The following is a 16,929-nucleotide window of genomic DNA, read 5'->3' as shown; positions in this document are numbered from 1 at the left end:
AGTCAGCAAAGTTTAGTTATTATGTTTTCTGTCTCAGCAGATCTCCCTCTATTTTGCTCCCAGGGCCTTAAAATAACATAATGTAGTGTCTGATATCCCTCTCTCACACACACGCACGCACACACACACACACACACACACACACACACACACACCGTTGCCCCATGGGCAAACCCTTTTTTTTCTTCCCCCATTTGTTTGTTTACCACGAAGCTCCCATCTCTCTTAAGTGTAAAGTCGGTGAATAATTCACACCTCGGCCTGGCGCCAGCTGCCGGACCCGGGGCGGCGGCGGCGCGTGAAATGCGGCTGATGATTTTTGTGCACACGGACGACTGAGTACTGACGCGGTATCCGGCAAACAGGTGAAGACGCTGGAGCCGGGCCAGCACCGCCTCCGACTGCACAGAGCGGCGGCGCAGGACGTGGACGTGCGCTTCGTGGCTCCCGGAGAGCTCGTCGGCGACCTGGTGAGGAGGCCCGGCCGGGCTTGTGGCTTCTACTCTGCCTACTTCTGTACACGAATATCTGTACTTTCTACTTCTTTTTTTAATATCAATGGGACTTTGCTGGTAAAATAAAGGTTACATTTAAAAAAAAAAAAATGTTCAATTTTAATGGATGATATTTCAGAGGGAGATTATTTTAGAGAACATTGACTTTGGGGTCAGTGTTCAGTGTGTTTTCATCCATCCATCCATTTTCAGTACCCGCTTCTTCCTGAGCTCAAGGTCACTGTTCAGTGCAGAGAAAAATAAAAATGTAGAAAATAACATAAGTTGTTATTAAAATTGTAAGCATCCAAGAATGGCTCACTGGTCAAAACTCGTACTGATTATAATTTGGTTGTGCAAAGAAACAAAGAAAACAAAACTGTAGCATTGAGAGTACCATAGCTGTTAAAGAAATATCCAGATGCTCATCAAGATCCTCTGGTCAGTTCAGTCCAATGTTCTTTCTTGCAAAATTATCAATGGAGGTATTGTTTCATTATTTGGGATTGAATAAATAGTTTTTGCTTTTTACTTGAGTACATTCAGAACTTGTACTATCTTAGTTTTACTTGAGTAAAGGAGTTGAATCAGTAGTTGTGATGATCAGATCAGAATGTGAATACTGTAGCCATCTCTGTCGACCGTGCAGGTGGACGAGCAGCTGGAGGTGGTGCCGGCCAACGTCTTCATGCTGCACATGAGCAGGCCCAACTGCAGCGACGACTTTGGTGAGTCGGCCGCTCGTGGGTTTTTGCGCCGAGTCGGGAGGTTTGGCTCCTCCGGACGACCTCACCCCTCATCATTCTCCATCTCCGCCCCTCCCACCAGGGTTTGCCGTCACGGGGCACATCGACGGCCAGAAGAACAGCCGCATCTTCGTCAGCGAAGTTCTCCCCGACGGGCTGGCGTTCGCCGAAGGCCTGCGTCCCGGCGACGAGATCCTGGTGCTGAACGGCCGCTGCGTGTCGCACCTCAACCTGACGCTGACCCAGACGCTGTTTGCCGAGCAGACCCTGCACCTCAGCCTCCGGCGGGACGGAGCGCCGCCCCCGCCGGCCGCCGCCCCCGCCGCCTACCTGGCGCCGCCGCCGCCGCCGCCGCCTCTCAACCTCCAGCAGGAAGTTCGCAGCAAGCACCACCGTGCCAAGTCGTCTTCAGGTGCTTTTTTTAAATAGCCGTTTTGTTTAAGAACAAAAAAAAAAAAAAAAAGATTTCAGTTTGCTTCGCAGCGGTTGTGCGTGACAGATGGCGAGACAGCGACTCAGAGGCGGAGACCTTTTAGTCGCTGTGAAGGGCTCGGCGTGCCAATTAAAGTAGCACTTCTTCTGATGTGCGTGGCGGCGCCACTTCCTCTGTCAGCTCACCCTGACAGCCCGGAAACTGCCAGAGGCCCAAATTGACGCCGCCCTCAGATATCTGCCTCTTAATATTCTCTGTTTTGTTTTCTGCCCTTTTTCTGTGTGACTTCCTTCTGCTGCAAGAGGGTTTTATGGATCAAAGATTATTTGATTTTTGCGGTCACATGGCACACCCGCGCGAATCAGAGGTGGCAAAAGTATTCACATTCTGTGCTTCAAACAATCTCCCTCTTAATTATGATCCAGTTTCATATTTTATACACATTCAAATAGCTCCAATTCAAGTTGTGCGTTAACTTTTAACAGAATATGGATGTTTGAGCCACTCTTAAACAGTAAAGAGTAACAAGTGTGTTTTGCCAATGTAAGAAGTAAAAAGCATATTAAAGAAATACTCAATTCAAGATACCTTAAAAATACAGAGCAAGTACAAAGCAAGATAGAATTTGCACTTTGTTACTTCCCACCTCTGGCTGTGGCTGCACGGCTGTGATATTAACCCTCCTTCAGAGCTGCACTTCCTCAAATCACACTGTAGGCAGGAGAGGGCAGAGAGAGGGTGGGGGGTTCGGGTCAGTGGCGGAGGTAGGGTAAGGCCATGGCGGGGGTGGGGTGGGGTGGGGCTTCCTGACCGTAGAGGGCTCAGTAACGCAGGGGATGTACGGCGTCCCGGCTGCTGTAGTTTAATCTCTGTGCGAGACGCGAGGTGTCAGGAGTGAACAGGGAGGTCGGCGGCGGCATCGCCGCACGAAACACAGCTGTCTCCCAGCAGGTAGAGATCCATCCGTCCATCCGTCCGTCCGTCTTTCTGCCCACGCTCGCTCACTCGCTCGCTCAAAGCGCCTCCACTCACAGGTAAGTGTAGCACACTTGAGTTCACGTGCGCGGGTGCGCAGTTAGATCAGACACTCTAACAGGAAGCAGCGGGCTGTGGCGTTAATCTGTGGTCGCGCAGGAGCAGCGATACTGCCGAGTCTGAGTTTTTAAATTTCATTTATATGTATATATATATATATATATATATATATATATATGTATGTGTATATATATATATATATATATACATGTATATATATATATATATATATATATATACACATATACATATACACATATATCTTTTTATTTTTACATATTGCATTTTCTATTTTATTTTTACATATTGCATTTTCTATTTTATTTTGTCTATTTTTTGATTTTATTCATTCTTTGATATTATGTCATTTTACAGAATGAATTTTTTGATGTTGAGCAAAAATAAATATTTGAATTTGAATTTAGTTTGGCTAACTCGGTCATTCTAAACGCCCCCCATCAGAATGCCGCAGGGATTAGATCCTGAGTAATGCCTGGGCTTCTCTTTCCGTTATGCTAATTCCTCTGGAGCGTCGCCCTCTGACGGCTTTAATTGAAAGCTAAACAATAACTTAAAGGCCTCATTACATTAAGTGACACGATCAAAGGGGGCTGCAGTTTTCATCTCCGTCCCTAGAGGGCACCTGATCCCAGGCGGGGGGCAACAGAGAGGAATCACAAATCCTCCGACTTCAATGACGGCATCCCTGGGAGGGGGGGAAAAAAACAAAACCCACCTCTGTTCATTCGGCAACGCCTAAATGCAAAAGACGAGAGAATCGGCTTCCGATGACAGGGCGTTATTTTGTAACCCGCCTCTAAACAGGCTGACATTGGGCTGACAGCGACTGTCAGGCTAAGAGCGACGAGTTTCGGTCCAGACGTTCTCCCTTTTGTTTCCTGCTGTCACGTTGGCCTGCCTCCCAGGCTCCGCTCGGGTTTATTCATGTGCCAACTGTTCCCGGAGTTCATCTCGGGAGCCTTGAATGACATCAAAAAAAAAGAAAGAAAGGGCCAAACTGAAGCTCGCAGCATCTGATCAAGTCCCCCCGGGCACAAAGTTTCACATGCAAATGTAGATTTTTCCGAGGTAGGAAACCCGATAATGAACTTTTACTACATGCGGACTTCAGTGAAAGTCAAACAAGAAAAGATAACAGAGGCCTTAATTAGGTTTGCCAAGGTTTTTTTCCCCCCTTTTCTTTCTCTTTTTCCGCCTATTCTTGGGTGTCTGGATGCTACTGACATTTTTAGATTGGAGATTCATTTCAAGTTCTCTGCAACTGGCAGCCGGCCACGATGTGTTTGCGCTGCAAACACCCTGCGCTGTTTGTTCTTCTGGTCAGATAACACTGTGTTACAGATGAAGCAACCAAAAAGACACACGCGCACGCACAGACACGGAACTCACTCGGCCCTGTCACACAAGCCTTCCGCGCTAAATTGTTTTATTTTCTGCAGCGTCGGCTTGAGGTCATCAAACCACATGCGATGGCACTCACCCTTCTTTCTTTCTTTCTTTCTTTCTTTCTTTCTTTCTTTCTTTCCGCTCTCAGATGTTTGCGCGTCAGCCACCAGTGAGGAGTCCAATGCCGTAGTGCTGGAGGATGGTCCCCTGCTCTGCGCACACAGGCCTGTTCAGCACAGCAAGGTAGGGGGCGCTATCCTGACTAGATGAGCTTTGGATTTATCACATGTATGGGTCTTTGGGAGAGCCCGCAGAAAGCTTTTTACCGAGGGCGAGGACCATCCATGAACGTGACTTTAAAGGGGACTGGTTAACCCTTCCATCTATTGTAGAGGTATTGTGTTGACTTCCAATGGAGACCCTATAAGCTTAGAGATCAAGGATTCCTATTGGTGTGCAAGGAGAAGGCAAGACAGGCTGCATCGGCCTGAAGCAGTCATCTGAACTTTAGTTCTCTGTTGAGCTTCCTCATTCTTTCTTTTTCGGCGTGTGCAGTTTGTGCAATTCTCAGCAGCCTCCTTTATTGCATTGTCACAAGTGAAACGCTACCGAGTGGTTTAGATACAGGCAGATACAGACAGGGATGAGTTTGTTCATCCCAAAGAAGGAACAGGCTTGATAAATATTTGCCCCGTATGATCAACAGTGTGCGAGATCCTTAGAGTGACTGTCAAGACTTTCATTTCTTTCACGTCTTTTTGAGCTACCGGCATACCAACGGAAACACAACGTACGAAAAATGACAGCTTCCGCATTTTCAGAAGCGCTAGCGTTTTTTGTCTTAATGCGCGGCATCGAGCCCTTTGGATTTTGCTTCACCCGATCACCGTAGTTGCGCCTCTGTAGACTTTTTTTCTTCAAATAAAATGTGGGCGTAGCGTTACCGCATGAGAGCTAGTAGCCATCTTCCCCACTAGGTGGCGCTATCAACGAGCGGCTGGCTAACGCGAGAGGGAGCTTATGCAGCCTGCAGTCTTCCCACAGACTGCAGGCTTAACCTCGACAACAAACCGCAAACAATTGCGACCAATAACACACGGTGCTCGTGGATCGATCGCAAAGGCAAAATAAACAACGAAAACGATTTGCAAGCCTCCTGCTTACTTTTTTATTGGCTTTCGTTTGGGCCTGGCATATCGAGGCAGGAAACTTTTAAGTCTTTGTTTTCTAAAGTGACTCGAAGCAGAAGTTCAACTCTGTTGTTTTTCCACACCGTCTTTTCACGAGCCATGTTTCTTTCTGTTCTCTGTGTTGCTAAATGTTGTTAGCGAGCTCGCGCTTCTGTCAACACGGCGTGCTTCAGGTGTTCCTCTCCTTCTTCTGCCTTCAGGGAGTAAACTTGCGGCGCCACACCAGGCCTGGCATAGGTACTACATCGCTTAAAATCGTTTCGTGTCGGAAAAACTTTGAAGACGGCTTCGTGTAAACATTTTTTTTTTTTGAGAGCGTTTTCGAAAATGTGCGGTTTCAAAAAAAAAATCTGTCCCTCTTATTTTTTAGGCATGTACAGCTCAAACTTGGAGTTTTTTTTCTGACCAAACAAACCTTGTTTATTGTTGGAAGTAGCGCTGCAAAACGTATCCCCCCCCCCCCCCCCTCCAGTATTCTGCGCGGGTGTGCGTGTTGCAGGGGCGCGTGCATGTGTGCGCGCACGTCACGGTGCCAGCTGTGGTTCCGTCAGAAACCAGGCAGGCGCCAGCTCTCGCTATTACCATAATTAGGATACTCCATCATAGCCACAGGTATAAACACTGCTTATTACTGTCACGCAGGCTGAAAGAAAAGCTTGCGACACATTTTCCTGCTGCCGCGCATCCGCGCACAAAAGAGCCAAAGCCGAGAAGGCAGACGACGCGTCTTGACGTCTGTCCCACCAACAGCTCCCCTCTGCCCCCCGGCTTTGGTATTTAAACATTGCAACACTGCAGTTAAACACACAATTCTGGCCATCTTCCAAATCGCATACACAGACCCTCCCGGCCTGAAAACACTAACTGACTTTTCATCGAAGCCACGAGTGTGAACGCGGGCACACATGGGCTCGCGCTTACTGGAAGCTCTCACGAGTGTGTGTGTGTGTGTGTGTGTGTGTGTGTGTGTGTGTGTGTGTGTGTGTGTGTGTGTGTGTGTGTGTGTGTGTGTGTGGTCACCACAGGAAAGCTGTGTGTTAAAGGGGGGGAAGCGGATGTGTGGGTGCGTTCATGCGTGTTCAGCCCCGACGTCTCACTTTGCCGCTGATGTTTTTGCATGCGTGGTCGGCAACATCGCAAATTGCCCGCGAGTTGCTCTTTGCATAACGCGGCTAAATTGAGAAGAAGAAGAAGAAGAAGAAGAAGAAGAAGAAACAGGGGAATGTCATGCCGGTTATGTTGCGCTCATGTCATCGATCCCCCCCGCCTCCCTCCGATAGTAAGTCCGGGCTTAATAACCACAAACCGTCACTGATAGCCGCGGCCGCCTCGGCTTCATTCTAATTGGCCGTGTCAGACAATTTGACCTGAGGTCGGGCCAGGAGGTGGATTAGACGGGACGACTTGCCCACGTCCACCCCACGTCCACCCCCCCTGCCCCTGTCCCTCCATATTCTGGCTCTCTGCGACTCCTTTGCGTTTTGCCCGGCGACATGACTCATGTCCCACTGCGCTGGGGGAATCTGCACTGCAGCATCGCTGCTCACGATCATCCCCCCCACCCCTCCCACCCCCATCCCTATTTTTTTTTTTTTTTGTGTGTATGAAAAGAAGAAAGGTGTGAAAGTGTGTGAGAGAGAGAGGGAGAGGGAGAGGGAGAAGGAGGGAATGGAGGGAACGTGCTTGTCCCGGCGGAACCGACGCGAGATGGCATTGTTTTTGCTTTCATCTCGTCGAAAAGGATGAGTGTGACACAGGGAAAGAAAAAATAAAAGACCACCAGGGTGTGATATTGGTGCCGGTAAATCCCCCCACCCCCCCACCCACCAAGACACCAGGAGCAGACTTTAATCATCACATGACCATCAGGTCGTCCTCCTCCGAGGTGCAGAGGAAGATAATCGAGTCGCCGGGCAGAAATCAGCCGCGTATTAGCATAAAAGCGTGCACGTGCACGTGCACACCCGCGGATTTCCTGACAGTCAATAGGGCAGAATGGAAGCAAAGGACTCATTTCAAGCCTGTTGTGCAGCCACCCACCCACCCTGTTGTAATTGGCCCTCACCAGACTGACTAACTTTGATTAATTGGTTTGATGCGTTCCAATTATGCCCATTACACAGGAAAGACCCGGGGTGTTTTGTGCTTTTTGCGCTTGCTCGGCACATTTATCAGCGGAGCTAATCGCAGTCTGGATACTGACTGCGAGCAGCGACTCACTTGCCCATGCATTTATGTTATAAAAGTGCCGTAGCGTTGTATTTTTTTTTTTTTTTGAGTTGCAGCGGTTGCGGTAGCGTTACGAGCTAATCCGATCAATTGCAGAAACGGTCCCACGAGACGCATTGGTCCTGAAATGATTAGACACGCAGTGCGCAAGTGGCAGTCTCACTCCTAATGGGAACGGCTGCAGCCTTTATTTTCCATGTAAAGGCTCAGCTGGTGAGATTTAGTAGCACCTGGTGGTAGGAAAGAATACTGCAAAATACTGTTTCTCACGGCAGCATATCACTATAAACAGAGGCCTTTAAGTCTATGCCAGAACCGTACCGTGGAATGCCCCAACATTAATTTGAGGTCATGGCCTTCTCAGTAAATTATAAAACATAATCTATCAAAGCTTAGTGCTAAAAATGAGATTACATCAACACCTGTGAGTGATTTCAGAGCGTTAGTGAAAGATGCAAAAAATCTTTAGAAACGGGCCGCAGTAACAGAATCATTTGTACCCAAAACTGAATTAAAGTGTTCCAAAAATCCTTACCGACGTAACAAAGTGAAATGAGATTAATTGTACGAGTGAGAGACTAATAATGTGAAACAATTTTGGCAAACAGTAAAAAAAAAAAAAAAAAAAAAGTAGTTTTGCCCGCCTGCCTGTGTGACTTCTGCCGCGTTGCCTTTTAATCCAAGTTAAAAAAAAAAAAAAAAGCACACAGTCGCAACATAATACAAATCAAAACATGAACACATTGTTCATGGGGCGTGTATTACACCACTGCGGACAGACTTATTAAGCCTCTTTGCTTTTGTTCAGACGGGACGTTTGACTAAGAGCCTTTCAGCTTATGGGGACGGCGCCCACTGTCTGTCCTCCGTCTGGCTCTCCGCGCTGACCGCAAATAATAGTTAAACACCATGAAACGTTTTGATTCCGTTTAACTCGGTCACGTTGCGACTCGTTTACCAGGCGGTGCCGCACTGTAGTGGAAGGTAACGTTGGCGCGGTTCCTGACGCGGCTTTAAAATCCACCCGTTTTATTTTTCCTCCAGGGTAGTTTAACGCTTTTTATTTATTTTTTCAAATTGGGTGACTGACGGAGAGATGAATTATTCAGTTTATCACAGGCTCCCGGACTTCAAATAGATCCCATCAATGCCTTGCGGGTATTAGGTTGTATCATCTGCTTCAAACATAGTCCTGTTTTTTCCCCCTCGAAGCTCCAACCAACTCCTTCCCCAAACTTTTCTTATTTACCCGAGCAGCGTCTCTCTTGGCTTGAAGTTGCCTTGTGGTTGTATTATAGGGGAAGGGACTCATTTGTGTATGATCATGTAATATTAATTTATTTTACACATCTCTATCGGATAAAATCTCTTCTAAAACGCTCTCTAAATCGCCGCCAACTCCGCGAGTGGATGTAGATTGACCGGTTCGTTCGCGAATGACCCGTCACTATTGTACGAGTGTGTGTGTGTGTGTGTGTGTGTGTGTGTGTGTGTGTGTGTGTGTGTGTGTGTGTGTGTGTGTGTGTGTGTGTGTGTGTGTGTGTGTGTGTGTGTGTGCACCAATGACTAAGCCCATCAGTCGCCATCTGGCCGTGATCAGGCAAATAATCCTGGCTTACTGCAGTGGCTGTGGTTACCGCTGTCCGGCTCGGCGGTAAACAAACTGGAACCTAGCGGAGCTCGTCGCTGAAGCGCTCAGAAGCGAGGAGGCGCGAGAGGACGAGGACCTGCCGGAATGCTGGAATGACCTCGCCATGGCGGCGGCCCCCGCGGCCGACGGTGGAGACCCCCCGCCGGGGTGCCTCCACCTCGGCGCTCCCACCGAGCTCTTCTCGCGAGACGGCTCGCCCTCTGGCGCCCTGCGCTCCCTCCTGGCCATGTGCTGGTTCTGGCCGGCCGGCTCGGAGGCCGAGCGGCGGGACGTGTTCCTGGGCTCGGCGCTGCTGAGTCTGGGGAGGCTCCTCAAGGACAAGCTGGCCTGCGCCGCCGCACACGCCGACTCCTGCCTGCAAATGTTGTGCTGCCAGGAAGACGGCAAGGGGGACAAACAAGCGGTAACTATGGGCTCAGCTTCCTCGGCCGCTGTGGTTCGGTTCCCCCGTCGTACGTAGCTGCAGAATTTGATTCCGCTCCCTACGACCTGTGTGGTCAAGACGAATGTGGACAGTGGGAGGAGTCGTATGCATTTCATTTCCGCTCAGTTGAGGCGTTTCTCGCGGTCGTGGATAAAACCCGGAAAAGTCGTGGAATTTGCAAATGTCATTTTCCAGGTGTGCAGGCATGGGCAAACTACGGCCCGTGGCCCACATGTGGCCAGTTAAGCTTTTTAATCCGGCCCGTTGAACTTACGAAATTATATTTATTGTAAGTAAATAATAATATAGCTGGATTTCATCTGTTTTTTTCTGTGTTTTAAGAGTCATTCCAAAACTGTAGAGCTTTGAAGACAGATTTTGTTGTCGCGCTTTTGCTCATTTTCAGTTGACAATAAAGCAAAATGGTTTCTGCATATCCCATGATATCTCCTATGACCAGGGTCACCAAAACACATCATCCATCTGCTCCTGGTCCGGCACCCTGTGGCAAATTTAGAACCCACGGTGGCCCACCAGTCAAAAAGTTTGCCCAGCCCTGCAGGTGTGGAAAAGTCATGGGATTTCAGTAAAATCCCTGAAAGTTTTGGTAAAGTCATGAAATTTAACACAACTAGCAGGATTGTTAAATCAATGCTACGGCTCTGTGACCAGAGTAAGCCTAGCCGACTCGCTGCGCCCGTGTAGTTTAGTATAAGCTTCTTATTAATCTCAGGACCGACACAAATACCTTTTGTAAGGTCAGTGGCAAAGGTTCACGTCTTTAAGGTGTGAAAATTCTGGTATTAATATGATTTGAAATTTTATCCGAATCCGAATTGCAGTTTACCTGATTTGTCGACATTAAAAAGCGTCAAAGTAGTTGTAACATCGGCTTTGTTAGCATGCCGACATCATCATACGCATGATTTCAAACCGAACCGTCGGCGTCCTCAGACGGATGTTGCGCCCAGGTGGCAGACGGGTCAGAAGGTCACCACCCTCCAACCCTCCGCCCGCCTTGCCTGACTGCTCGACTGCTGCAGGGACGTTATCTCAGCACTACGGGGCTCTGGCGCAATTAAACGCATCGCTGGGACCAACGTTTAACGGCCCTAGCGGCCGCACCGCCCCCCTCTAACGGTCACCTTGTGCCTTTTATCTGCCGCTATCTTGTCATCGCTGCGGTTAGATGGAGCCGGTCAGCATATACGTGTCCACAGTACAGTATATACAGTAATTACAAGAAACATTCAACAAACAACCAAAGACCAGATAGATAGATTGATAGATGGATGATAGATTGATATATAGATGTACTTTATTGATCCCAAATTGGGAAACTTCACAATAGAATAAATAACTTATAAAGTGCATTGTATGAAATGAATAATATATATTACCATAAGTATATACAGAACACAACAGGTTAAAATATACAGATGAGATTTACATGCATTAGGTTATGTATACAGTCATTCTGATGATTGCAGCGTGTACATGAGTTGAGCAGCTGAGGGTTCGTTCTTGAAACATCTCTCTCCCAAAGGCCTCCCGATTTCGGCCACCACTAGTCCCCCCCTCCCACCCTCCCTCCCCTACCTCCTCCCCCACCTCCTCCTCCTCCTCGCTCCCAACCTTTGATTTACGAGACCGCGTCGTCTTTTATCGGCCTTTGAACAGGTGGGCAGCACCGTTGGCCATTAACACCCCCCCCCCCGAGTGAATCATTGACCGCTCCCCCCCCCACTGGGTCCCCCTTCTTCCACCTAGTCGCCGTTTCACATGACAAGGCTGCCGAGCTGAAGCGAGTCCCCCCCCCACCCCCCCCCAGGGACGCACGCACCTGTATTTCATCTCCCACCCTCCCCTCCCCCGCTCCTCTCATCCCCGTCCCCTCAACGCCGGCCGTGTTTGTTTGTGTCAGCTGGGATCAGCTGAGCCCCTCTGCCGGGGAGGAGTGGGGGAACGGCCCTCTGCTTTTGATTTGACTGCCGTTTCATCTGCCGAGTCAAAAGGGAGACGGCGCTGCTTATCTCGCAGCCTCCTCGGCCGAACACGTTTTATTCATCGAAAAATGCGAACGCTGCTAAGATCTTAACGCCGAGTTGGGCCGTTAACCTTCCGGTAAACCTTTAATTTGATAACGCCAGAACGCACGCAGAACGTGGGCTTGAACGCACTGCCACTCGGCGGCGGCGGCGGCGGCGGCGAACTGGGAGCTTCGGCGGCCAATTCAGCGTCAGGCATTTTTGGCGACGGACCAGCGGCCGCTCTCTCTCGACGTCCGACAATGAGGCGTTTGTGAATGTGGGAAATGAACAGACTCGGCACGCGGTGTGACTGCCGGACCGGTGCTGCGATGGTCCATGTGGTTACCAGCCGAGGTGCAGACTCTGGTGGAGACCGGGGGCTGAGGCTGCTCACTGGCTGAGGCACGCTGAAAGGATTCCACTCTTTAATCCCGGTGGATTGTGATGGGATGGAGAAAAACAACAGAAGAAGAAGAAGAAGAAGAAGAAGCAGCTTCTAACCAGAGCTCTGACCAGAAACCTCCTTCCGCTTTTTAACGAACAAGCTGCTGTAATTGTGCCGAGCCTCCCTCGTTTACTCCCCCCATTTTACAGGACAACCTGCCAAAATGAGCAATGCGGCCGCGCGCGTTTGCATTCCTCTGCAGGGCCGCCGGGCCGTCAACATTCCTGCGCCTCTGGAGTCAGCCGTTCCTCTTGTGTGGCGAGCTAACGGGCCAGAACGCTCGGCATTGTGCCGCCGCTATTGAGGCACTGGACACTGATGCGCCTACCCCCCCACCCCCTGACCTCGCCATTCTGCTCTGCGGAAATTACATCGGGTGGGTGGGGGGGTGTGTGGGGGGGTGAAACGGAGCTGAAAAAAGAGGAGCGATAGAGAAGGAGCTCCGCTGGGCTGACAGCAGGACGTGGAGGTGTTGAGGTTGCGAGGCGGAAGGAGTTTTCCCCGGACTCCCCTTCGTCTGCAGGAGGGAAGAGCCTCGCCTGAGGCCGAGGTGAACTCGGGACCGACGCCTCAGACCCGGAGGGAATGACGGGGAGCGAAGACGAGGAGGGGATCCACCCACCCGTCGGCAGGACGAAGGCCACCTCGCTGAACCCTCCGGCGGATTCTTGATTTTTCCCGTCGTTTTCTTCCCCCTCCCGTCGCATGCTGTCGCTGTGCAGGAAAGGCCGCTCGCTGGCCCGCAGCAGCCGGCGGCGGGCGGCGTCGGCGTGGACGAGGCTCTGCCGGCTGCTCTCGGCGGTGAGGAGGCGGAGCCGGGGGTGGAGATGTCGTCGTCGTCGTTGTCGTCGTAGTGATACGACGTGAAAGTGGGAGGAGTGTGTTGCGCTGTGTGTTGAAGGGTAGTGAGTGAAGCTGAAGGGGCACCTTGGAAAAGCTTTAACCTCGTTGGATTGTAAAATCAAGGGGAGGAATTGTCAGCGAGGCGCTTCAGCTTAAATGGAAACAAGGCACTTTTGCGAGGTATAAATTGGCTGCCGGTCGTCCGTGACGAGCGGCTGGAACCGCGACGGTGCGAGCGAGGGGAAAAACCTGCCCCTCCCCCTTCTTCCCACCCCCTCCCCCGCCACCGCCGCCTTCCGCCGGCTCCTAATTGGCTATTTGGGGGAGCCGTCAGCCGGGCCGAGCCGGCGGTGATTCCTGAGTCATGATGGTGTCAGTCGAGCCGACTCACTCCTCCTCCTCCTCCTCCTCCTCCTCCTCCTCCCCCCCTTTTTTTTCCTCCTCCTCCGCCCGTCACGCTCCGATGCAGGTGTCTGCCACTTATTGTCAGGACCTCCTCCTCCTTCCCCTCCCCTCCCAGCTCCAATCCAGCCAGAAGTTTTTTTTCCTTCTCCTTCTTCTTCTTGCAGCACTGCGGCCCCTCCGTCAGCTCGGGCGTTGAAGATGAAAAACAAGCCGATTCGTTTTCGAGCCTGCGAGATTTTACTCGGCGCCGAAGAGTGTGTCCGCGCGTGTTGGCACGTGTGTGTGTGTGGCAGTTGGCCAACATGTTTTGGGAGACCCGGCCCCGTCGTCCCTCTTCCACCGAGCGCCAGCGGCTGAATGCGGCGGCAGATACGACCGTTATCTGCAGCCAGCGGGCGGCTCCCCCCCCCACCCTCCCCCTCTCAGCCCACTGTCGCCACCAGCGGGCGGTTTGATAAACGTGTTGCCGCGATACCCTCCCACCTTTTGTGTTTCCTTCCAGTAATCTGCCCCCCCCTGCCCTCCATCCCAGCCGCAATCTACTCTTTTTTTTTCCCAGAGCGTTTTATCGTCGAACGAAGGCCGACAGCTTCGGCTTCACAATCTGCTTGCGTTTATGCACGGACCGTCGCGGTAGTTGTTGTTATTGCTGCATTCGCGGGGAATCTTCGTGAAGCTTGAACATTGCGGCTGCTGTAATGCGCGCAGTTGGAATTTAGGAGACGTCAAACTAGGAGACTGCAACTCCAATAAAGAGAAAACCAGCTTCGTGATTCGGGGTGACTGCGAAATCGAAAAGCTGGGAAAAGAATTTTCATTTCGCTTCGCGCCTTCAAACCCGAAGATCAAAGGTTTCAAGGCTGAAATCTCACCGATTCATTTTGAAAACTGCAGGCCGGCTTGGTTTGTCTGGACCAATCAGTAGACCTCGGAGAAGAAAGAGGTGGGATGTTAGAGGAGAGGCCTAATGAAGCCTCTCCTGCTAGAGACGGGAGCAACATCAAAGTGTGGATGTTGCCGTTCTTCAACTCTGGCGGCATTTTCAGAGCAGAGGAAGGTACCTTACTTACCTTGACTGCTCTTACCCCGAAACTCCGTTCAACAGCGGCAGTTTCCTATAGTTGCGTTTCCATCACCCTTAGAACTGCGCAAAACCTAAACATCGCAATAAAAAACTGCTAATGGAAACGCCTCAACTTGGAAAAACCTCTTAAATATGGCTAAAAGGTTTTGACGCTCTCACGAGGTGGTTTTTCAGATGTGTCCATATGGAGGTATATTGCAAAAGTGTCATGGAAACATTTTCGCATTTACACGTCACTGGACGTGACGTTACGGGGTCACATGACCAGTTCAGTACAAGTGAAAATGGCGCGTTATGTTTGGATGGAGGAGGAGACGGAATATATATTTTTTTTTTTTACAAGTAATGATAGAGAAAAATATAACAACCATTCTTGACAGCAAACAAAGCAAACGTAATTCTCTTAAAATTTCGTCCCGTGAGATTTTACACCACTCAATGGAAACGCCTGCAAATCGCAATTGTAGAAATTTGTGGAATTTTTTAGAAATATTGCTTTTATTTTGCGAAAAACTGTAACGGATACGCAGCTTATGATGACGAGACCAGTTCTCCCTCCTCCGAACACAGTGCATGTGCTAATCAAACTTGACGTTGTGAACATTCAGGTCATGTGACCTGCGCTGTCGGCGTCCTCTCGGGATGCTTCTGTAACGAGTGGGGAAACGTGGCCGTCGGCGCTAATAGACGTGTCCGGACGGATGAGGGGAAAGTTTTTTGGGTTTTTTTTTTTCCGGCACTGACAGCATCCTCCTTAAAATCCTCCCTCCGCTCTGCTGCCGCTTCTGTTTACCTCCGTTTTCTTCTGGTGGTCTCAGACCGCCGCCCTGAAACCGCGTTCTGTAATTAGGGTGACTGTGCTCGCGTCTCCAAATAAACCAACGAAGAAGGTGGACAAGGTATCCAGGATTAGTTACGTAGGCCGCCGTAGCTCGCTGGCAAGCTCAGGAGAGGGGGACAGACCGTGAAAGACGCTGCAATGTAAAGCGTGTCCACTTGATGTTGCCGTTTCTCCTACAAAATCTCATACCTCACACCTAAACCTTTCAATTCGCTTCACGTCCCATCGAAATCCGACCTTGAGGGCCGCTTCTACGTCGCGCGTTGTGTGGTTGCCAGTGTTGTTCTCCGGCAGCTTGTCTCTCCAGGCGTGAGCACAGAATTGCAAAAATCAATCAATAAGTAAATAAATTATACCTCTTCTCTTCAGCATTCTGCACTGTCACTGTGAGCCTGTTTGCGCTCAGACCTTCTAAGTACGGAGCGCAGAGCCGCTCCGCCAGCGTCGTTGACTCCGAGAGGAGCTTAATGTGTCTTTTGTCGACCCCGGACATTGTGTACTGGCGTCCATCTGCAGTGCGTTTTCTGCGTATTTCGCACGCTCCAATCAGCTCTACTCCCCCCCCCAACCACCACCACCACCACCACCAGCACAGAGGGAGACATTAAGTCCCTTCGTAATTATCGTCCCACACTGAGGAGCTCCAGAGCGGAGCGCTGCTGTGGGCGGTAGATCACTGGAAAGAGGCTTAGCCCCGGAGATACAAGGAGGACACGGAGACTCTCTCTCTCTCTCTCTGTCTGTGGCATATATTGAAGAAATGGTGGAGGGCAGGGGTGGGGAGGATGGGAAGGGGGGCGGGGGGCCGTCTCTGGAGTGTCCGCGCTATAATGAGCTCGCTGATGAGTCGCGGGCCTATTAAATGGGAGCCCTGATTGTCTGCTGGGCTGCCTGGGAGAGCACAGACGGGCCTTTACTGCTCGCACCTCGCGTCTTCGTCCAAATGACGCGGAGCGAAAAGGCTGAAGGCTGGCGAGGCACGCGTTCGGCCTGCCGCGCTGCTCTCGAGCGGGGTCAGCATCCAAATTGTCACTCGCTGCAAGGTGGGAATGTGCTGAGTCGCGAGAGACGGATGAAACCCTGATATCAAGATGAACATAGCTGCGTTTCCGTGACAGTTTCCCGCACAATAAACGCGACAGTTCTAAAGATTCCCTAAAGTCCAGTTGCGATTGGCAGGCGTCTCCATTGGATGGTGTGAAGTGCGCGACTCTTGTAAAATCTCGTCCTTGATTTGTTGCAAAACATTTTGCGATGTTGTTTCCTGTTGAGCGTGGTTGTTAAACCACCTCATGATGAGAGCGTAAAAACCTTTTTAGCGACATTTGAGAGTTTTTTTTTTTTCAAATTTTTTTATTGCGATATTTAGGTTTTGTGCAATTCTGTTGACGCCCACCCCTCCCCCGCTTTTGTTTGCGGTCCAAAATTGCAACACTTCCGCTGGATGTTGCGCTGTCCCGCTGGCCCTCGCTCATCAAAACGTCATGTGTCGGGGAAAAAAAAAATATTGTTATACTGGCTGTCTGTGCATGAGGGTAGAGTAGATTGAATAAGTTGACTGGAATAGAATGCATTTTGTCAGATAGAACATTTTTTGCATATACAGTGTGAATTACATGCAGGCCATTGGTGAGTGCCTACAGTGTGCACTGCACTCCTGCACACACTCCGC

At 50.3% G+C, this 16,929-nt stretch overlaps 1 protein-coding gene across 8 annotated transcripts in view; it reads left to right on the top strand.

Moving 5' to 3' along the window:
• tiam2a (TIAM Rac1 associated GEF 2a) overlaps window positions 1-16,929 on the top strand; it is an 81,257-nt gene that overhangs the window by 52,550 nt on the left and 11,778 nt on the right. For all 8 annotated transcript variants that reach the window (XM_076027501.1, XM_076027506.1, XM_076027505.1 and 5 more), the window contains 4 exons: window positions 366-470; window positions 1,144-1,222; window positions 1,323-1,652; window positions 4,264-4,358. In XM_076027501.1, coding sequence (XP_075883616.1) covers window positions 366-470; window positions 1,144-1,222; window positions 1,323-1,652; window positions 4,264-4,358 — 609 coding nt within the window. The remainder of the gene's footprint in view (window positions 1-365; window positions 471-1,143; window positions 1,223-1,322; window positions 1,653-4,263; window positions 4,359-16,929) is intronic.

The sequence above is a fragment of the Nelusetta ayraudi genome, unplaced genomic scaffold (genome assembly GCF_046127955.1).
Source record: "Nelusetta ayraudi isolate G7.1 ecotype Tasmania unplaced genomic scaffold, CSIRO-AGI_Nayr_v1 ptg000021l, whole genome shotgun sequence".
NCBI lineage: Eukaryota > Metazoa > Chordata > Actinopteri > Tetraodontiformes > Monacanthidae > Nelusetta > Nelusetta ayraudi.
This window is presented reverse-complemented; position numbering and strand designations above follow the sequence as displayed.